The sequence below is a fragment of the Gracilinanus agilis genome, chromosome 3, assembly GCF_016433145.1.
Source record: "Gracilinanus agilis isolate LMUSP501 chromosome 3, AgileGrace, whole genome shotgun sequence".
NCBI lineage: Eukaryota > Metazoa > Chordata > Mammalia > Didelphimorphia > Didelphidae > Gracilinanus > Gracilinanus agilis.
This window is the reverse complement of record NC_058132.1, coordinates 52,321,919-52,343,614: the sequence shown is the minus strand read 5'-3', so window position 1 is coordinate 52,343,614 and position 21,696 is coordinate 52,321,919. Positions and strand designations below refer to the sequence as shown.

The following is a 21,696-nucleotide window of genomic DNA, read 5'->3' as shown; positions in this document are numbered from 1 at the left end:
TAGCACATAGTAGGTGCTTAATAAATGTGTATTCCCTTCTACCTCTCATCAGGTATTTGAAGGCAGAAGTTTAGGGCCACTTGTCCTCCTCCTCTTCAGTGAAAGAGGACTTCATGGAAGGAGTGGGATTTTCACTGCCCTCAGAAGGATGAATCGATCCATATTGGCTTGGTAGTCTTAGACATTTAGATTATCTGGGCCTGAAGTGCCCTCCTAGGGATGCCAACTGTGGTCTTGGCTCTGCTTGGGCATTGGTCTGATGGGGCTAGACTTGGAAGTCTGACAGAATCCTCCTGCCTCAGATGCTACTTGTATCACCCTGGAAAAATGACTGGCCTCAATGATACCTGTAAAATGGGCAGCTTAAGACCGGCCAGGTCTGCTGTTGTTCCATGATAAGCACTGTTAACCTTAACATTCATAAAAACTTGAACTATAATTTTCAGGTATTGTTACTAACATCTGGAATTGTCAGAAGGTTTAGCAGAAACCTTTTTTGGCTTTAGTTACAGGCCTCCTGGAGTCAGGAAGACTCCTTCCTGAGTTCAAATCTGGCCTCAGATACTTTGTAATTGTGTGTCCCTGGGCCAGTACCTAATTGTTTGCCTCAGTTTCCTCATCTGTAAGATGAGATAGAGAAGGAACTGGCAAACCACTCCAGTAGCTTTACCAAGAAAACCCTAAATGGAGTCAAATGGGTCAAAGAGAGCTGAACACAACTGAAAAAGGACTGAACAACATCATCATCCAGAGAGTCTTATACTGGCCTAGGAATCTAGAGATCTTAGTTCTAGTCCAGCTTTTGCCACCATTTAAGAGTGTGACCTTGCTTTTCCTTGGAATCTTAGGTTCTTCCTTTCACTGAATTTCAAGGTTGGATGGGCCCCCAGGGACATTCTAGGCCAACTGATAGCCTTAGAAAGAGTCCCTCACAAGCAAGCAGTCATTGAGCCATTGCCTGAAGACCTCCTCCAAAGGGGAGCTTTGGAATAGTTCTCCTGATTAGGAAGCCTTTCCTGGCATCAAGCTTGTAGTGTGACATCTTTGCATGCTTCCTCTATTTCTCTTGCCTCTTGGAGTCAAACAGAACAAATCTCCTTCTACATGATAGCCCTACAGACACTTGAAGGTCGCTGTCATAATCCCCAATTCTTCTCCAGACTAAACAGTCCCAGTTCTTCCCATTCATCCTCAAATAAAATGGATTTGCCTTCTCTGGACCTTAGTTCCCTCATCTGTAAAATGAGGGTGTTGAGAGGACAGCTGGGTGGCTCAGTGGATTGAGAGCCTGGCCCAGAGCTCAGAGCTTCAAATCTGATGCTTCCTTAGCTGTGTGGTCCTGGGCAAGTCACTTAACCCCCACTGCCTAGCCCTTACCGCTCTTCTGCCTTGGAACCAATACACAGTATTGATTTCAAGACAGAAGGTAAGGGTTTAATTTAAAAAAAAATTTTTTTTTAAACCCTTACCTTCAGTCTTGGAGTCTATACTGTGTATTGGCTCCAAGGCAGAAGAGTGGTAAGGGTAGGCAATGGGGGTTAAGTGACTTGCACAGGGTCACACAGCTGGGAAGTGTCTGAGGCTGGATTTGAACCTAGGACCTCCCATCTCTAGGCCTGGCTCTCAATCCACTGAGCTACCCAGCTGCCCCCTAAACATTTTTTTAAATGAGGGTGTTAAACAAGATCTCCTCAGAGGTTCTTTCCAGCCTTGAAGCTGGGATCCTGTGCTTTCCCTTAGTAGATCCCCCACTTTGTCCCTTCCCTGGTGGAAATTTAGGGAGCCAGAGACATTGATTTATTCCACAACCCTTGGGTGAAGAATTTAGGGAGGGCCATCCGGTGGGCAGGAGGCTGGGCATGTGCTGGAGGCCTCCAGAAGGCAATTTGTTCAATCAAAGCCTGCATCTTTTATGGCCCCTGAACTCTGCTCCTCCCTCTCTCCCTCTCTCCAAGCTTAAGTTCGAGCCCAGCTGGCTGCCATCCTGCCAGGCCAGGCTTTGTTTGGAGAAGGGGTGGGGCTGCCCAGGGCCCAGATTGCTCTCTTCCTCCTCCTTCTCCCTGCCAACCAGTGATGACGCCAAGATGAGATGAAAGGCTGCTACTGCCACCCACCCCAGGTGGTGAATGAGATAAGAAATGATCCATTATCTAATACTTGGAAGAATCCCTAGATGTCATCTCATCCAGGAGTTCTTAAACTGGGGTTCAAGGACTGGATTTGGGGGGGGTCTTTGAACTTGGATATGGAAGGGGGGAAGCATCTTTGTCTTCTCTAACCCCTACGGGAAATTTAGGATTTCCTTCAATTCTGAGATCAAACGAGGTCATATTTGCAAAGTCTTTAGCATAGTGCCTGACACACAGTAGGCGCTTAATACATGTTTGTTCCCTTCCCTCCTTTTGAATGAAGGCAACAAGACACTTCTGAGGAAGTCCATCAAGAACTTAAAAAAACAAAACAAAACTCTAATCTTCCATCTTGGAATCAACACTGTGTATTGGTTCCAGGGCAGAAGAGCAGGAAGGTCTAGGCCATAGGAGTTAAGTGACTTGCCCAGAGTCACACAGAAGTATCTTGAGACCAGATTTGAACCCAGGACCTCCTGCTTCTAGGTCTGGCTCTCAGTCTACTAAGCCACCTAGCTGCCCCCTTAGAAATGTCTTCTAAACAAACCATATAAAGCATTTTATCCACCAAGGGATTATTATGGGTGAGTAACCCCCAGTGTGGGATGGGGCCAAGAGACACCTCTGCAGGATTTCATCCTCTTCCACGATGGCAACAGCTGTTGTCTGATTCGATTTGCTGGTTGTAGGGTAGAATTGCATGGAACCGTCTCTTCTCTCTCGCCTGGCCTAATAGCATAATTCCCGAGGCCCGTGGTTTTTTCACCAAGTTCTAAACCTTGAAGAACTGAGCCAGTCGTACACACCTCTGATCTAAGGCCAAGATTTATTAGCATTACGCAATGGTTGGGGAACACTCATCCACCAAGACAAAGGAAAAAGGATGTGAGGAGATATGCTGCTGCTGCCACTGGGTGCCACTCAACTTTTTCTAGTCCTGGAAAACAAAGACCCATGCAAATAAGTGTCCCTGAGGAAATCAGTCATGGCCAGGGCCACAGGCCAATTGAGAGATGCAACTGGACTCTCTGGGGTTTCGTGCCAAGGAAGACAGAGGGAAGCAACCCAAGATGTACAAACTCTAGACACTCTTGGATAGTAAACCTTAAAGACTAAAGACCAGGGCAGGTGGATTTCCTCTGGTGATGGTGGCTATACTTGGGGATCCATTTCTGTCCATCCTCTCACTCCTGGTGGGAGGGGCCCAGTCTATCCAGCCTGTGTCCTGTGGGTGAGGTAGTCAGCATCTGGTTCCAAAACATGATGCCTTCTGTTCTTGGGTTCATCTATTCTAGGTCAAGGCAGAAGCAGCAGAATCTTGTAAGAGATATTCCCAGAGAGGATACAACTGGGAGGCAGAAGAAAAGGGTTTTAGTCTTCTGTGCAATCTGCTAACTGAGATATCTTGAGCAAATTATCTTTCTCTAAACCTCAGTTTCCACACTTGTCAAAGGAGGGAGTTAGATGAAACTATCTCACTCCCATCTTTTGTGTCCTAAAGGCCCTTCCATCACCAACATTCTACGCTCCAGGGTCTCTCCCAGTCTGACAGTCTATATTTTAAGGTCCCTCTGAGCGCCAGCATTCTGTGCTCCAAGGGCCTTCCCAGCTCTGACCTTCTGTCCTGGAGAGAAAAGTAAAGTTCATATAGATTTATGAAGAAAGTCAGCAGCTGTGAGAGTCCAGGGTGTCACACCTGGTGCCTTGAGCCCTGGGGTGGCCCCGAAGGGGCTATCTTTGGAAGTCTTTGGCACCTGGATTCAGCGATTTGGGAGGAGGAAGGGATTCCCAAGAATGAGAAGGCAGAGCCCAGGGCAAACCACCTCATTGGGACATTTCTTTCTGTTCTCCTCACCCTCATAGCCCTGACTTGGGAATGCAGTATATGCCCTGAGAGAACTTGGGAGAATGGAGGCCTCGCCTAGGAAAGATGGGCCTATGAACTGTGGGAAGAGCAGGCCTGAGAGGAAAGGGGTCTTGGGAAGGGAAGGGGGCAGGCCAGAGAAGTTCAAAGGCCAGGCTTTGGGGTAAAAACTGTCAACCTAGGATGTCCAAGACCTGGGTTCGAATCCTAGCTCAGTAATCTCCAGTTTGTTGACATTTTGAACCTCGGTGACCTCTTTTGTCAAATGAAGAGATTGGAGTGTTTTCTAGCTCCAAATCCTGTGGGTTAAGAGAGGAGATTAAATTCCTGGAATCTAGTACTTTTGAGGAACCTTTCCATGAGAAATAAGGGAGAGAAGAGTGCAGCATCCCTCCCTGCCCTGAATCATCTCCACACTCAAGGCTGGGGCCTCTGAGACAAAGAAAGTGGCCTTGATGAGGCCTGGCAAAAAGGGAAGGGTTTCATGGAGGGAGGATTAGGGATTTGGAGAAAGGAGAGGCCAAGCCTCAGAGTGATGGATGTGTTTTCCCCCACAGACAGCGGCTGGACAGCCTCCTGCCCTATTATGGAACTTTGCCCCGGGGTCCAGCCAAGGCCTGTGTGGTAAGTGCTGGGGGGAGAGGGGGGCCTGGGAGATGAGAGCCTTGGTCTAGAAGTGGATCCCTTCAGGAAAGGGTGCCCCAAGTCAACCTTCCTGTCTCCTATCCTGCTTTACCCACTCCACCCCAGCTGAGAGTACACCAGAGCACCTAGAGAGATGGAGGCAGAGAAGTGGTTTAAGGTTCCTTTTCCAACTCTGCCCTCCCCCAGGAGGTGAGTGGCTACCAGCAAAGCCTGTGGCGGACCAGCCTGTGCCACTTGGGGACCCTGCTGACAGCTGGCATCTTGCTGCTGATCTTTCACTGGAAACCTGAGCTGGAGGTAAAGGCCAAGTGTACCTCCTGCCCCTTGCAGCAGGCTGACTGGCTCATCATCAAGGTAAGTTCTCTTCCATACGCACACACATGCATGTACCTTTTCCTGGAGGTGGCATGGGTGGGACTTGTGAGATACAGAGTTGGAGGACACAGTCTCTACTCTTAGATGTAGATATGAGGGGGCAACTTAGTGACTCAGTGGATTAAGGGCTCTGGGAAGGGGTAAATGGAGGAGGAGAGGGAGGGGAATAAGAAGATAAGAGAATGTCCCAGAGCTCAACACCAAGGATTTTGTATTTTAGGATCAATTTGGGCAACTTTTCACCACCCAAGTGCAAACTGAGGTTGTCAGTGAAGGCAGGTAAGGAGAATAAAGAACCCTTCTTTCTTTTCCCCAATGAATCTCTCTTAATGAATCCTCCATCCACCCCTTTCCTTCCGTCCCCCCAAATAGGGGGCTGTTTTTGAACTGAGCCATTGACGGCTCACCTGGGCACCTTCCAAAAGTCCCAGCCCAGCCCTCTTCTGCCTCAGTCTTCCCAGCCTGAATGTGCCCCTGGAAGACCAAAGGGATAGGAAGCTGGACAAAGATGGAAGGAGCCACATGGCAGTGGGGGTCTCACAAGAGGAAGCCTGGAGAGATACCATCCAACTATATAAGAAAGAGGAGGTAACTCTTGGCCTCTCTCCTATCCCTGTGCCCCTCACTCGACTTCCCTCCCACTCTCTTTGGCTTAGTTCAGTTTGCCTCCATCCTCCTTTGCTTAGAATCCAGTCCTTCCAGCCCCCTCCCTAGTCTAGTTCTTCTAGCATCCCTGATACAGCTTTTACCTTCTCTCCTCCAGCAAAATATCCTGCGATATTATGTGTTTGAAGGGGTCCGATACATATGGATTGAGGCTCAACAGGCCTTCCGCCGAGTCAGGTGAACCCAGGGTTGTGGGCCTGAGCTAGTCAAGGGTCACGGGTCCCTCTTAGGGGTGTGGGCCACAGAGCTAGAATAGAGGGGCCTGGAATGTAGAGAAAAAAGTATTGGGAGTGAGAAGACCCTAATTTCAATCTTGGGTTCCTCGCTCTGTGACCTTGGCCAGGTCTCTTAACTCTTCTCGGCCTTAGTTTTTGCATCTAAAACATGGGCACCACAACGTCAGGCCACCAACACCACCACTTTACCTCCAAGGTGAGTGAACCTTGAAATGTCGCAGAAATAGGAACTGCTGTTTTTAGTTATGTGCCCGAAGACAGGGGATGGAGATTAGAGGTGGCCTTTTGGGTCAAGGCCTTGACTATAACCCTTCCTCATACATCTCCCCATAGTGTGCTAGATGAGACCAGAACCTTTGAAGACCTTCATCACTCCAGTACTGGACTCAGCTCCCAAGAACAAGAACTAAAGTAAGCATCCATTCCTACTCCCAGCCACACTGAGCCTTGCTCTCTATCTCTGTAAAATAGGGACTCTGTACCACCAAGATGGTAGCATTGTATGATGGAAAAAGACACTGGATTTGGAGTCAGAGGACCTGAATTCAAATCATACCTTTATGACTTACTAGCTCTAAGACATTACAGAAGTTGCTTGACCTCTTTGGGCCTTGGCTTCCTCATCTGTAAAGTGAGGGGATTGACCTAGATGATTTCTGAGGTCCCTTCTACCTTGTGGTCATTATTAAGGATACAGGGCAGCAGCGTGGAGAGATGGTCACTACCTTTTTGATTTTGCCCTTCTTTCCTACAGAAAGACAATATATGGCCTTAATCTGATCGATGTGCCGGTCAAATCGTACATTCGGCTTCTGGTGGATGAGGTAGGAGCTGCCCTATACTAGCCTGGTAGGGAGGGCACAGGCTAGGAGCAGAGTTGGGTCCTTATCCCAGCTTTGGCCTTGACTAGCTAAGTAATGTTGGGAGATATGTTTGTCCTCCCTGGGCCTCAGCCTACCATACTAACCTGAAGTTGGTAATCACAGCTGGGATCACAGTGAGAGTTCCAACTAGCCTGAGACAGCTAAAATAAGGGAAAGCAGTGGCTCATAAAGACCTAGGAAGTCAAGTATCAATTCCAGACTTTAACCTTGAAAATCCCTTCCCTTCTCTGGGCATAAGTTTCCTCTTCTAAAATAAGAGAGTTGGCAGCTAGGGGATATAGACCCAGTTTTGGAATTAGGAGGATCTGGGTTCAAATGTGGCCTCAGACACTTCTTAGCTGTGTGACCCTGGGCAAGTCACCTAACTCCAGTTGCCTTATCCATAACTTTCTTCTGCCTTGGAACCTTAGTATTGATTCTAAGACAAAAAGGAAGAGCTTTTAAAATATACGAAATAAGAGGGTTGGACTAGATAACCAATCTTGGAGACCCTTCATTGCTCCTATTCCTGTGGTCCTAATTATAATGCATTTATCCCTGTGGAATTCCTGCTCATTCTTTAAGGATTAAATGCTGCCTCCTTCAGGAAGTCTTCCTTGATGACCCTGGTTGATAACAAAGATCCCCCTGAGACCTCACAATGCCCTTCTTTTGTACCTTTCAAAGACTCTGATCTCATAATGGTGTGAATTCTATTTCTTTCTCTTTTTTTTAAACACTTACTTCCATCTTAGAATCAATACTGTGTATTGGTTCCAAGACAGAAGAGTGGTAAAGGCTAGGCTAGGAAAAAGGCTAGGCAATGGGGGTTCAGTGACTTTCCCAGGGTCACCCAGCTAGGAAGTATCTGAGGCCAGATTTGAGATCTGGCTCTCAATCCCCTGAGCCATCTAGCTGCCCCCAGTTCTATTCTCTTTGACTCCATCTTCTCCCTTTGCTAGAATATGAACTCCCTGAAGGTAGAGACTGTCATTTCTTGTTTAATCTTTTGTACTTTCTCCAACTCCTAGCCCAGTGTTAATAAAGGTTTTTTGAATGAATATTTGAAGGGGGGCAGGAAGCCAGCCAGCTTTACTGATCAGATAGAAGAAGTTCTGGAGCTGCTCAAGGCCCAAGATGGAACTTGGAGCTCAGCTGTTCTGTGGTACCCAACCCACTTTCCTCCGCCTCTCTCCCAACCAGGTGCTGAATCCTTTCTACGTGTTCCAGGCCTTCAGTATCAGCCTGTGGCTGTGGGACTCCTATTACTACTATGCTGGATGCATTTGCCTCATCTCAGTCATCTCCATCATCCTGGCCCTCTATGAGACCAGGAAGGTGAGTGCCTCCAGGCTGAGATTGGAGGAGGAAGAGGAGAAGGAGGTGGGCACTGGAGGGTTCCTGATGTCAGTTCTCCCCCTTCTCACCTTTAGCAAAGCCAGACTCTGCAAAACATGGTGAAGATGACCATGAGTGTGACTGTGCGTCGAGCTAGTGGAGGTGAGGAGAGGGGTCCCCTCCCTAATCTGCCAAGTACTTCCACCAACCCGCCCCATCCCAGAGGAGCAGAGAGGGGCTGCCAGTATGTCCGGGTCCCCAAGATTCAATCAGCTCCATAAGCTTTTATTAAATGCCTGCTACATGCTGGTTCTAGGTACTGGAGATACAAAGACAGAACCCCGCCTGAGAGAGAAAGAATTTGTTGCCTTGATGTGAAGGGGGTGGTAGGATGTAAAGGGATGTGGCTGGAGGAGGCAGGGAGCAGTGCTAAAGTGTCCACCTCTATAGAAAATGTGCTGGTCGATTCCACGGAGCTGGTTCCCGGAGACTGCCTAGTGCTCCCTGCTAATGGCGCAATGATGCCCTGCGATGCCGCTCTCCTGTCTGGAGAATGCATGGTCAATGAGAGCATGCTGACAGGTGAGGAGGGCCCCCACCATCCCCCAGACAGCAGAAGGGGGACCACACTGTCCCCTAAGCTCCTTGCCTTTGCCCTGCCAACCCTAAATGCCTGTCCTCCTAGGGGAACTGGAAGAGTGGCAGGAGAGATTGCCGGATGGTAGAGCTGGGAGGGCTCTCAGAGATCTTCTAGTCCAAGTCTTACTCAATGAATGAGGAGACTGAGAAAGGAAATAATAACCACAGGTTAAGTAGCAGAGCCAGTGACTAGTATCACTTCCAAGGCAGAAGAGTGGTAAGGGCTAGGCAATGGGGGTTAAGTGACTTGTCCAGGATCATACAGCTAGGAAATGTCTGAGGCCAGATATGAACCCAGAACCCCTTGTATCTGGACCTGAGTCTCTTAATCACTGGGCCACCTAGCTGCCCCCATTGCTTCTTTTCTATGCCCAGTGTACCCGTTGGGGAATCAAAGGGGTGTGTGTGTATGTATATATATATATATATATATATATATATATATATATATATACTTTTTTTTTTTTAAATTTAACCCTTACCTTCTGTCTTAGAGTCAATACTGTGTATTGGTTCCAAAGCAGAAGAGCAGTAAGGGCTAGACAATGGGGGTTAAGTGACTTGCTCAGGATCACACAGCTGGGAAGTGTCTGAGGCCAAATTTGAACCCAGGACCTCCCGTCTCTCGGTCTGGCTCTCAATCCACTGAGCTACCCAGCTGCCCCCAAAGGGATATATTTAAGGGAGGAATGGGGTATGAGCTGATTTTTCTTTTTCTGTCTTTTCTTTGTTTCTCTGTGTTCTCTCTCTCTCTCTCTCTTTCTCTCTCTCTCTCTCTCTGATTTTCCATCTTTCTATCTCTGTCTCCCCATTTCCATGTCTCCCTCTTTCTTCCCCTATTCTCCCCCCCCATCTCACATACAGTCATCATATGGGTCTCTCCCACAGGAGAAAGCGTCCCAGTGACAAAGACTCCACTCCCCAGCAGTCCCACTCTCTACTCCCCTGAGGAACACCGCCGACATACACTCTTCTGTGGAACACTAGTCTTACAAGCCAGGACCTTTATGGGAGCTCCTGATGTCTTGGCAGTGGTGACTCGGACAGGTATGAGGGGAGAGGAAGCTGAGGGAGGGAACCCTCAGTCTGCATTGGGCACATCTTTCTGGCAGACCTGCCAATAGCAGAAGAGCTTAGAGAAAGGCGTCTCTTTCCTCCTCCCTTCCCTCCCCAAGTCACGGTTGGTAACTAGCTCTCTTTGGTTGTGGGGGGGAGGAATTGGGCAGAAACAGAGTTAAGGTCCTTTACTCTCATTCCTACACAGGATTTTGTACAGCAAAAGGGGACCTGGTTAGCTCCATCCTCCATCCCAAACCCATCCACTTCAAATTCTACAGAGATGCCCTGAAATTTGTCTTCTTTCTCTTTATTCTGGGTAAGCATCCTGGTCCCTGTGTCCCTCCCTGTTTTGCAACAACACTCCCACCCCCAGCCCTCAATGAGCTCAAGCTCATTGTCTCTCTTTGGTCTTCTCTCCCCCACCCCAGCTTCCATAGGCACCATCTATAGCATCGTGATTCTGATCCATAACAAGGTGAGATGTTTGGATTGGGGAGGTACGGGAGACGGGAGGAGAATATACTTGGGCTCTTTTCTCAGTTTGGGACTTGGTTGCCTCAGAATGATCCAAGCCAGACCAGGGTCACCATTTCTTGCCCCCTAGTCGTTTATCCCATGGGGAGAGGACTTTGGGGGTCCCTACAGGCATGGAGATAGGGATTGCAAATAGCCCTCTCCTCCTCTCTATCTTCTTACCTGCCGTGTTGGCACAGAGCCTCAGGGACACAAAGAACACCGAATCTGGAGTCACAGGATTTGGGTCTCCTGCTTACTGGCTGTGTGACCTTGGGCAAGTAATTTCCCATCTCTGGGACTCCTCAGTTTCCCCATCATGAAAGTGAAAGGATTAGGCTAGTTGATATCTTAGTTCCTCACTAGATCTATGTTATTAAGAAGCCCAGTTTTTGAGATCTGAGCCCAGAAGGAAGGGTGAAAATGAAGTTGGGTGTGGGATGCCAGCCCTCACCCCTGAGCCACCCACCCCCTCCTCCAGGTAGCCGTGACGGAGATTGTAAAGCGGTCTCTGGACCTGGTGACAGTGGTAGTACCGCCTGCACTCCCAGCTGCCATGACTGTTGGCATCATCTACGCCCAGAATCGCCTCAAGAAACACAAAATCTTCTGTATCAGCCCACCTCGCATCAACCTTGGGGCCAAGCTGCGGCTGGTCTGCTTTGACAAGGTAGGAGGCTGAAGCCCAGGCCTATGGGTCGAGGGGACGTGGGGGGCAGGGGAAGAGGGTGATTGGAGGGCTAAGCAGGTATAATCCAGTAAATAATATAATCCAGGTACCTGATGGGTACACAGCACTGGGCAGAAGAGACACCCAAAGTATTGAACTCTGAGGCTGCTTGTGAAAGGTCCAAGAGTGTCGCTGAAAGACCCTTTCAAGCCTCAGAGAAGTGGCAGTTGTGGTTTATTTTATTATTATTATTACTATTACTATGAATTTAGATAAGATACTTTCTCTACCCTCATTGCAGGCTATAGTGGGGCTAGGAAAAAGATGTTTCCCTATAACATAAGATGGAGGGCGGCTAGACTTTGTCTCTGAGGGCCCTTCCAGCTCTGACATTCTCTGTTCTAAGTTCTCTTTCCCAGCTCTGATATTCTCTGTTCTAAGGTCTCTCCCAGCTCTGACATTCTCTGTTCTAAGGTCTCTCCCAGCTCTGACATTCTCTGTTCTAAGGTCTCTCCCAGCTCTGACATTCTCTGTTCTAAGGTCTCTCCCAGCTCTGACAGTCTCTGTTCTAAGCTCTCTCCCAGCTCTGACAGTCTCTGTTCTAAGGTCTCTCCCAGCTCTGACATTCTCTGTTCTAAGCTTTCTCCCAGCTCTGACATTCTCTGTTCTAAGGTCTCTCCCAGCTCTGACATTCTCTGTTCTAAGTTCTCTCCCAGCCTGACATTCCTTGTTCTAAGATCTCTCCCAGCTCTGACATTCTGTGTTCTAAGGTCTCTCCCAGCTCTGACATTCTCTGTTCTAAGGTCTCTCCCAGCTCTGACATTCTGTGTTCTAAGATCTCTCCCATATCAGACATTCTCTGTTCTAAGCTCTCTCCCAGCTCTGACATTCTGTGTTCTAAGGTCTCTCCCAGCTCTGATATTCTCTGTTCTAAGGTCTCTTCCAGCTCTGATATTCTCTGTTCTAAGGTCTCTTCCAGCTCTGACATTCTCTGTTCTAAGGTCCCTCCTGGCTCTGACATTCTCTGTTCTAAAGTCTCTCCCAGCTCTTGACATTCCTTGTTTTTTTTTAGTTATTTTTTATTTTGAATATTTTCCCATAGTTAATATATTTCATGTTCTTTCCCTCTCTCCTAAGCCCCCTTTACCCTCCTTAGCCGACTCACAATTCCACTGGGTTTTACATGTATCATTGATTAAGACCTAATTCCATATTACTGATAGTTGGTCTAGAGTTATCGTTTAGTGTCTCCATCCCCAATAATATCCCCATCATCCCATGTGTTCAAGCAGTTGTTTTCCTTCAGTGTTTCTCCTCCCACAGTTCTTTCTCTGGATGTTCTTTCTCATAAATCCCTCGGCTTTGCTCTGGATCCTTGCATTGCTGCTAGTAGAGAAGTCCTTTATGTTTGATTTTACCACAGTGTATCAGTCTCTGTGTACAATGTTCTTCTGGCTCTACTCCTCTCACTCTGCACCAATTCCTGGAGGTCATTCCAGTTGACATTCCATGTTCTAAGCTCTCTCCCAGCTTTGACAATTCCCTGTTCTAAGGGCCCTTCCATTTCTCACATTCTGGATTCTAATGACCTTCCCAACTTCAATATTCTCTGCTCTAAGGCCTCTTACAACATTTTTCATTCTCACCCTGAAACCCTGTATCTGTGTTCTTCCCAATTCTGAGTTTCCATGTTCTAAGGGCCCTTCTATCCCTAGGTTCTACCTCCCCTACCTCGGACTGATAGTCTACTTGTTCTGTGTAAGCTCCAAGGAAGGAGGGCTTGTTTCTTACGAGACAGAGGGGTTAGGCACAGGACTAAAGGAATGGATCCTAGAGGCTGTATCCTCAGAAATGGATCTTAGAGGGTTGGAGAAAGGCCTCAATAGAGAGAAGACTGAGAAGGTTTGAGGGGTTGAGGAACTTGATCTGGAGTCAGAAAACCTGGTGAATCCAGTCTACTTAACAGATGTTCCTTACCAGGCAAGTCAGTTCACCTCAGTTTCATCTGTAAAATGGATCATCCTCCTACTTTCCACTCATGTAATCATGGGGATGAAATTCTGATCTTCCCCAACACCCCACTCCTCTCCAGACAGGCACGCTGACAGAGGAAGGCCTAGATGTTTGGGGTGTGCTCCCCATGAAAGGTCACGATTTCCTGTCCCTGCTCCCAGACCCGAGGCAGCTCCATGGAGGTCCCCTGCTCACCGCCCTGGCATCCTGTCATTCTATCTCCTTGTTGAATGACCAGCCCATTGGTGACCCCATCGACCTCAAAATGGTGGAGTCCATTGGTTGGGTAAGTTCAGTCTGTCTATCCTCTGTCCTCCAGGCCAACCAAGAAAAAGGGATTGGATTGAGGGGAAGACAGGGTCCTTTTTCTCTCTAGGGGGGAAGAGGTTGCAGGGATTTTTTAGTGGAAAAAGTGTTTGATTTGAGGACAGGATGCCTGAATTTGAATTCCAACTCTTGATGCTGTTTCTTACCTGTGTGGCCACAGGAAAGTCACTTAACCTGTTGAGCCTCAGTTTTCCTCATTTGTAAAATGAGAATACTGCCATAAAGTGATCATTGTGCCCACCTTTAAGGTTGGATAACTTGGGGACATATACAGGATAAAAGCACTCTGCCAAACAAGCATAAAAAGCAAAAATTTTAACCCTTTAAAGCAATATATGTAGATGGACGTTTTAAAAACAGAACTCGCCATCATTGGTAATGTGTATTTCAGACTACTTTTCCAACCTCTACTTGTGGGCACTTTCATCTTTCTAAAGACTCTGAAAAAGAAGTAAAAGTTCCTGAGCTCAAATTAACAACACTAATGCAGTTTTAAAAAACCCTCACCTTCCGTCTTAGAATCAAAACTGTGTATTGGTTCCAAGGCAGAAGAGTGATGAGGGCTAGGCAATGGGGTTTAAGTGAATTGAACAGGGTCACACGACTAGGAGATATCTGAGGCAAGATTTGAACCCAGAACTTCCCATCTCTAAGCCTGGCTCTCAATCTACTGTGCCACCTAGCTGCCCCCCACAAATACATTTTTTAAAAAGGAACAACTTTTAAGCAATCAGCTTTGATAGACGGATAGAGCACTGGACCTAGAGCCAAGAAGATTCATCTTTCTGAGTTCAGATTTGGCCTTAGATACTCAGTTAACCATGTGACTCTGGATAAGTCAATTAACCCTGTTTGCCTCAGTTTCCTTATCTGTAAAAGGAGCTGGAGAAGGAAATGGCCAACCATTCTAGTATCTTTGCCAAGAAAACCTCAAATGGGGTCACAAAGAGAGACTGAATAATTTTGATATTCCTCTTAGAGGGGAATTCTCTCTTGAGTTCTAGCCCCCAGTTACCCTCGTTTAGTTGTGCAAGGAGTTTTTGACCATCCCACCTCCAGAAGGATTGTTCTAATGAAGATCTGATGAACTTCAAACACTACATAAATGGGAATTATTCTTATTGTTTTATCATCATCATCATCATCATCATCATTCTTCATCCCATTGCCTGTCAGTGTCATCAGGGAAATCTCCAAGTCCAACCCCAATCCTTCCTTGCTCAATTTCCATTGGCCAAGGGGCTGCAGCTCTAGTTCAGTCTCTGGCCTGGCACCTTGGCCATGCCCACCCAGTGACCATTTCATCTGTGCCCTTCTCCTTCTTGCCTATCTTCCAGTGCCTGGAGGAAGACAGATTGGAGACCTTAGTATTTGGGACCAAGGTCATGGCTATGATGAAGCCCCCACCCCTGGAGGAGCAGCTTCATGGGACAGTAAGCTGGGCAGGGCTGCTGGAGGTTGGCTGGAATGGGGGGTTGGTGGCAGAGGAAGGATCGAGGGCTGTGCTCACCCACCTTCTCTTGACCCTTGCAGGAGCCCCTGGAGCCCATTGGCATCCTCTGTCGCTTCCCCTTCTCATCAGTCTTGCAGCGAATGAGTGTGGTCATAGTCCGGTCAAAGGAAGCCCTTCCTGAGGTTTACCTTAAGGGAGCCCCTGAGATGGTGGCTAGTCTCTGTACCCCAGACTCAGGTGAAATGGAACATCATCGCCATTGACCCCATTCCCACTGGCTCCTCCTGAGCCTTTCCGTGCTCTGGGGTCCAAAGCTCCAGACTCAGGGAGTGGGTAGATCTCCCGTTGGTCAATTCTCAGGCTCTCTATTCCTATAGTATAGAAACCAGGCCTTCGGGTTGGCCAAGTATCCCTAATGTCCAGCATCTGAGGCCACTGCTATTCCCCAAATCCCTGCGCCCATCCAAGGAGCCTCAAACCCCAGTTCTAATCATTCCTAATCCTTCTTTATCTACCACTACCTCCCCCAGTATTCCCTAGAAGAGCACCTAAATCCCCTTCACCCTGCCAAGCTGTGTATATAGTTTACCCCCAGTGATGCCAGTTACCCCTGTTTCTCCAGTGCCTCCAGATTTCTCCCAGATACTCCAGCAATACACAGCAGATGGATTCCGGGTTCTGGCCTTGGCCTTCAAACCCCTGCTCTTTCCTCTCACTTTGGAAGAGACTCAGCAACTGGTCAGGTGGGGATCCAAGAAACATTTCCAACACATTTCTTTAAGCCTTTTATTGATCTGTGATCTCCCAAGATGGGGTAAGCCCTCTTTCAGGGCACATTGCAGCTCCTGCTTTAGATCTGTCATCCATGTCTAAATCCTCCATAGAAGACCTTTCTATTATCTTGTAGACCTTTCTTAAATTCTAGGACTTATATGTTATTGTAAAACAATGAGGTTGGGCCAGATGACCTCTGAGATCCCCTTGAGAGCCAAGGGAGTGATCTTCTTATCTATCTAATCCCATCTCCTCATTTTACTCATTTTACAGAGGAGGGAAACTGAGGCTAAGAAAGGAAAAGGACTTGACCTCCAAGATTTCTTATAGCTCTGAGTCTCGGGAGCTGATATTTTCTGACTTACAAACACAACTCTTGAGTTATTTGTCCATCATCCTTATTTCTTATGGCATCATTGGCTCCCCTCCTTTTCCATCCACTCATGCCTAGCCACACTTTACAATTTTTATTCCCTTTTTGGCACAAAAATAGTTGGACACATCTTGGCTGGTTTATGCCTGCCATGTTTGTTCTTTTTGCCCAGAGTTCATCTGTGGACTCAGTTCCTCACAGATCATGGTGTGGCATGATCCTTGGCCAAATAAGCCTGCCAGGAGAGGAGAGGTTTCTGAAAGATGAGCTTTGGGGGCAGGCAGGGAGCCAACAGAGTCAATGAGAGTTATCCCCAAGTGTAGCCCAGCCCCATCACCTCTAGCTGCCATGGTCTCCATCAGTGGTAGACATCCAAGAAAGATGCTCAACCAAACGGTTTTTCGTTTATTCTTCTAGGCAGATTAGCAGCCAGAGTGAAGGTTTGTATACATCCAGACTCTGTTACTTGACCACTTGTACAACCCTTCACAAGCCACTTCACTACTTTGGTCTCAGTTTCCTCATCAGTCAGAGAAGGAAGTGGTCCAGATGATTTTAGTGGTCCCTTCCAGCTAATCCTAGGCTGCTTTACATAATTATTGTCCAACAGGTTGGTGCAATAGCTAGAGTTTGGGGCCTGGAGTCAGGAAGACCTTGGTTCAAATCCTTCCTTGGATTGCCTTTGTGACCCTGGACAAGTCACTTAACCTCTATTTGCCTCAATTCCCTCAACTATAAAATGGGGCTTTTCGTAGCACCTACCTCCTGGGCTTGTGGGAAGGATCAAGTGAGATAATATTTGTCAATTATATTGGCTTTGCACAGTGTCTGGCACTTAGTAGACCGTTTCCTTGTCTGTTAAATGAGAAAGTTGGATGAGATGACCACAGAGGTCCCTAGATCTGTGGTCTAGCTCAGTGTCCATCTATAGCATTTGTCCAATATATTTATTAATATCAGAACTGATAGTCAGTGTGATTTAGCAGAAGCAGTCCTGAGTTTAAATCCTGATTTTTAGGTGCTTTAATTAATCAATCAATAAACATTTATTAGAGGCAACTAGGTGGTTCCATGGATTGAGAGTCAGACCTAGAGATGGGAGATCCTGGGTTCAAATCTGACCTCAAATTGTAAGATTAAAAATTAATATCCAAATACTCCAAGTATTATAATTTCATAAAGTTTGAAGTAGAAGAAAATGATAGCATTAGAAAAGACAAGTTTCCCAGACTGCACAAGTAGGAAAAAGAGAGCAGAGCTGAGCCTGTGCCAGCAAGAGTAGGCCAGGCTACACACAACTATATACAAACAACGTAAGCAGGCAACTTGGGGATGAAAGAGGAAAGGGATGCTGGGAGATGAAGGAATCCTGGGGAACGTAGTTCTCAGGTACAACATTTTAACTACACAAGATATTTCCTAGCTCCGTAACCCTGGTCAAGTCATTTAGCTCCATTTGCCTAGCTCTTGCTCTTCTGTCTTAGAATTAATTCTAAGAAAGTAAGAATTGTTTGTTTATTTGTTTTAATCTTGTACTATATACCAAACATTGTGCTTGCCACTAAGGATTTTTGTTGTTCAGTCATTTTCAGTTGTGTCTGACTCTTCATGACCCTTTTTGAGATTTTCTTGGCAGAGACACTGGAGTAGTTTGCCTTCTCCAGCTCATTTTACAGAGGAGGAAACTGAAGCCAACAGGGTGAAGTGACTTGCCCAGGGTCACACAATTAGAAAGTGTCTGAGACCAGATTTGAATCCAGGTCCTCCCAACACCAGACCCGGTGCTCTATCCATTGGGCTACCTTGGTGCCCCTAAAATATCTCTGCTGGTCCTGCCAGCCTGAAGTCCTCTGATAAACCAGCTCGGTGGCTATTTGCATAGCTTGGGCCACCGAAATCCTTCTCCTTGCTGTTGCTTTTTCTATAGGGATGGATAGGCTAGCTTCTTCTGAAAGAGATTTACCCCCCCCCCCCCCCCCACATCCCCTAAGTCAAGTCAAGGCAGGAAGTATTTATGAAGTCCTACTGTGTGCCAGATAAAAGGGTAAGTGTGGGGGCACAAAGAAAAAGGCTTTTTAAAAAAAATGACAAGGAGAAATGAGAGAGGAAAGAGGGAACATCCCTGTCCTGACTTTGGAGGAAAATAAAGGGTCTTGCTTGGTGATGATATAGCTCCTCTCTGTAAGGATTTAAAGTTTATAAAGTACTTTCCTCTGTTGGCAAAGTTCAGATATAATGTTTCCTCTAATCTTGTTTAGAATATATACATTACAAAAGATACGCGGAGGCATAGCTGACAATACAGAATACTTTCTGAAGTCACCTATTATAAAAAACAAAATAATACCAAAAAAATAGAAGTTCATTTTTAGAATGTCTTATATTAAGAGCACAATTTATTAAATCAAATGAATAGATTATAGGTGAGAGATAATAGGAAGAATATTTTTCTTATTCTAAAGGAAGATATTTAAAAGGAGAGAAGGCATCTGTTCATCCTAGTTAAAATTAAAATAGTTATTTTATAACAATAAAATACTTGAAAAAGCCCCCCCCCTCAAAAAAAATATTCATATATAAAATATAAAGTGCTCCCCTCACAACAGCCCTGGCGGGAGTTAGCGTAAGTATTCTTACCCTTATTTCCTAGATGAAGGCACTGAGGTCTAGGGAGTATTTTGGTCTTTCTTCATCATTTAAGTGCTGGGCACGATGCCTAGAATGCAGCAGGTGATCAATAAGTTCTTGGTTCACCCACCAACCAAGGTCACCCAGCTATCGAGGATCAGAACCAGGGACTCCTGACTCCTGGCCTCAGGGTGCTCCTTCCTCTGGGCCCCAGGGAGGAAGGCTGTGAGCCTCCTCTGACTTTTGCCCTTGGGCCGGTTGTCCCCTCTTCCCACCCCAGGACACAAGTGGAGAGTGAGCTGACCCTGCTGGGCCTTTTGGTGATGAGGAATGTGCTGAAACCAGAGACGGAGCCCACCATCCACACCCTGCGCAGGGCCAACATCCGGACAGTCATGGTCACAGGTGCCCAAAAGCAGGGGCCCGGGGAGGGTTCTGGGGGCAGGAACCAGGGGGATAGCAGCCGCTCTGGATTGGTGGGGGCAGGAGGGAAGGGCTCTGACTCAGAGCCTGGGGGGGCAGACCTCAGGGAACACAGGAGGGCATTGATCTCCTGCTGCCCCCCTCGTCGGCGCCAGCCTGAGGACGGATAGTGGAACTTGGATTGACTCTGGCCAACCCCCCAGGTGACAACATGTTGACCGCAGTTAACGTGTCTCGGACTTGCGGCATGGTGAGGCCCCACGAGCCAGTGGTGATCGTCCATGCCTCAGCCCCTGCCTTTGGCAAACCGGCTTCAATCAAGTTTGTCCCCTTCGAGCACCCCTCAAATGAGGACGAAGCTGCAGTAAGTCTCAGGGCAGGTCCAGAAGCAGTAGGGTGCATTTTATGACCTCTGAGCCCACCTCCGTCAACCTTTCCCTGGTGAACGGGGTACCTCTAAGGATACTGCTCCCCGCAGGCTGGGACCAGGGGGAGGAGGGGGGCCCCCCAGCTAAGGCCAGGAGCTGTGGAATCTCACAGGAGTCCATTTCAGCCCAAAGGGTGCACTGTGGAGCTGGCCAGGGAGCACTGCCACCTGGCACTCAACGGGAAGGCATTCGCTGTGATTTTGGACCACTTCCCTGAATTGTTGCCCAAGGTATTACTCTCCCCTCTCCCCTTCCTATTCCCCAGACCCATACATACCCCCTGTCCCCGCATCCCTCTCTAAACACCGACCCAACCCCTTGGAGTCAGAGGTTCCTGGGTTCACATCTCCATTACCAGCTGCGTGACTCAACCTTCCTGAAGCTTGGTTTCCTCTGTAAAATGAGAGGATGGGCCCTCGGGCTCCTGCCAGCTCTCGATGCTAAGTCCTCTGGCGTGGAGCTGTCACCTTCTTCCTCTTCCTCCCTCTCCTCTCCCTGGGGATGTTCCCCCATACACACACCTTCCCCGGGATGTGCCATCCCCACTCTTGCCCATCCCCTAGATCCTGCTGCAGGGCACCATCTTTGCCCGAATGACACCAGAACAGAAGACTCAGCTGGTTTGTGGCTTTCGAAACCTGAAGTAAGTGACCTCTAGGAACCCAGTAAATGATGCAGAGGGATTCATTAGGGCCCCTAACCCTCCTCTTCCCAAACCCTGGACTGGTTTCTTTCCATCTCAAGGTCTATTACATAAAAGAAGATGGAATAAATCTTTCAAGTGATTAGGACTTTGTTGGATTGGTTTTTTTCCCTGGGCCTCAGTTTCCCCCACCGTCAAATAAGCAGATCGGATTAGATGGCCTCTTAGAGCCAGCCCTGCTAACTAATGATCTGTCAACATTCTCCTTCCCACATCCCTTCATCCATACCCCCATGGCCTGCATTCCAATTTTTGCTCTAATCTTGGAAATCCATAACTGTAAGGCAAATCCCTTTATCCCTCTGAGCCTCAGTTTTCTTCTTTGAAATATGTGGCAAAATGTAACCATGGAAAAATATCTAAATTAATTAAATTTAAAAATTTCAAGTTAAAAAAAAAAAAAAAGAAATATGTGGCAAAAAGAATGTTGGCCTGGAAGATTGGAGACTTTGGCCAGAGTCCTGGTTTATATGCCTGTGAGCAAGCATTTCATTTTTTTTGGTCAATATATCTGTAAATGAGGCATCCTGGGGTACTAAGTCTAGAGACAGAAGAGGTCTTAGAAGCCATCTAGTCCAGCAGTTCCCAAACTTTTTTGGCCTACCACCCCCTTTCCAGAAAAAATTATTACTTAGCCCCCTGGAAATTAATTTTTAAAAAAATTTTAATAGCAATTAATAGGAAAGACAAATGCACCTGTGGCCATCACTGTTCCCTGGATCGCTGCAGCACCCATGGGGGTGGGGGGTGGTGCCCACTTTGGGAATCACTGATCTAGTCCCACCTACTCATTTTACAGATAAGGAAATTGAGGCCTCCCACCTCCACCCCAGAAAGTGAAGTGACTTATTCAAGGTGGAGGGCCTTACATGATACAGAAATCACAAAAATTCAGAGCTAGAAGGGAGCTCAGAGAGTGTTTAGTTTGACTTTCACCCAAATAGGAGTTCTTTCTCTAGTAACCCTAACAAGTAGCATCCCACCTCTGCTTCAACAGGGATCTCAGGACCTTCCAGGAGTCTCCCATTCTATTTTGGGATAGCTCCCATTGCAAAAATGATTTTCTTTTTTTTTTAATTTCAAATTTAAATTTAATTAATTAACCAATTTTTAAATTTGCTTTTTAATTTTTAAATTAACAAGTGTCTCCCACTGACTGCCTTGCTGAAAAAAGAAAGAAAAACCCAAACTCTTGTAATGACTATATGTAGTCAAGAAAAACTAATTGTCCCATTGGCTATGTCCAAAAGTGGATGCCTTCTTGTTCATCTGTAATCCATCACCTCATTTTCAGGGTGAGGAGCAGGTTTCTTCACTGGGGCCTCTATTATGGTTGCTCATCACCAGTCGCTGTTCTTACATCTTCTAAATTGTTTATTTTTAGAATTTTTTTTATATGTTTTGTGCTTATTCTTTGGTTCTGTTCGTTCAAGTAAGGTGTTATCTGTATCAAACTGAAACCCACCTCCCTTACACACATACACACTCTCTCTTTTTCTGTCTCTCTCTCCCTTCCCACCCCCCTCTCTCTTTCTCCCTTTCTTCCCTCTCTCTCTTCCCCCCTCTCTTTCTTCCTT

At 47.0% G+C, this 21,696-nt stretch overlaps 1 protein-coding gene across 1 annotated transcript in view; it reads left to right on the top strand.

Annotated features, from left to right (window-relative positions):
- Positions 1–21,696, top strand: part of ATP13A2 (ATPase cation transporting 13A2) — a 48,451-nt gene that overhangs the window by 14,704 nt on the left and 12,051 nt on the right. Inside the window, exons 3-24 of the mRNA XM_044668694.1 lie at positions 4,551–4,617; positions 4,825–4,992; positions 5,234–5,292; positions 5,466–5,601; positions 5,777–5,856; positions 6,249–6,326; positions 6,670–6,739; positions 7,982–8,116; positions 8,212–8,278; positions 8,567–8,698; positions 9,644–9,802; positions 10,020–10,130; positions 10,243–10,289; positions 10,809–10,997; positions 13,090–13,296; positions 14,675–14,770; positions 14,871–15,027; positions 15,413–15,533; positions 18,846–18,970; positions 19,192–19,352; positions 19,542–19,646; positions 19,980–20,059. Coding sequence (XP_044524629.1) covers positions 4,551–4,617; positions 4,825–4,992; positions 5,234–5,292; positions 5,466–5,601; positions 5,777–5,856; positions 6,249–6,326; positions 6,670–6,739; positions 7,982–8,116; positions 8,212–8,278; positions 8,567–8,698; positions 9,644–9,802; positions 10,020–10,130; positions 10,243–10,289; positions 10,809–10,997; positions 13,090–13,296; positions 14,675–14,770; positions 14,871–15,027; positions 15,413–15,533; positions 18,846–18,970; positions 19,192–19,352; positions 19,542–19,646; positions 19,980–20,059 — 2,550 coding nt within the window. The remainder of the gene's footprint in view (positions 1–4,550; positions 4,618–4,824; positions 4,993–5,233; positions 5,293–5,465; positions 5,602–5,776; positions 5,857–6,248; positions 6,327–6,669; positions 6,740–7,981; positions 8,117–8,211; positions 8,279–8,566; positions 8,699–9,643; positions 9,803–10,019; positions 10,131–10,242; positions 10,290–10,808; positions 10,998–13,089; positions 13,297–14,674; positions 14,771–14,870; positions 15,028–15,412; positions 15,534–18,845; positions 18,971–19,191; positions 19,353–19,541; positions 19,647–19,979; positions 20,060–21,696) is intronic.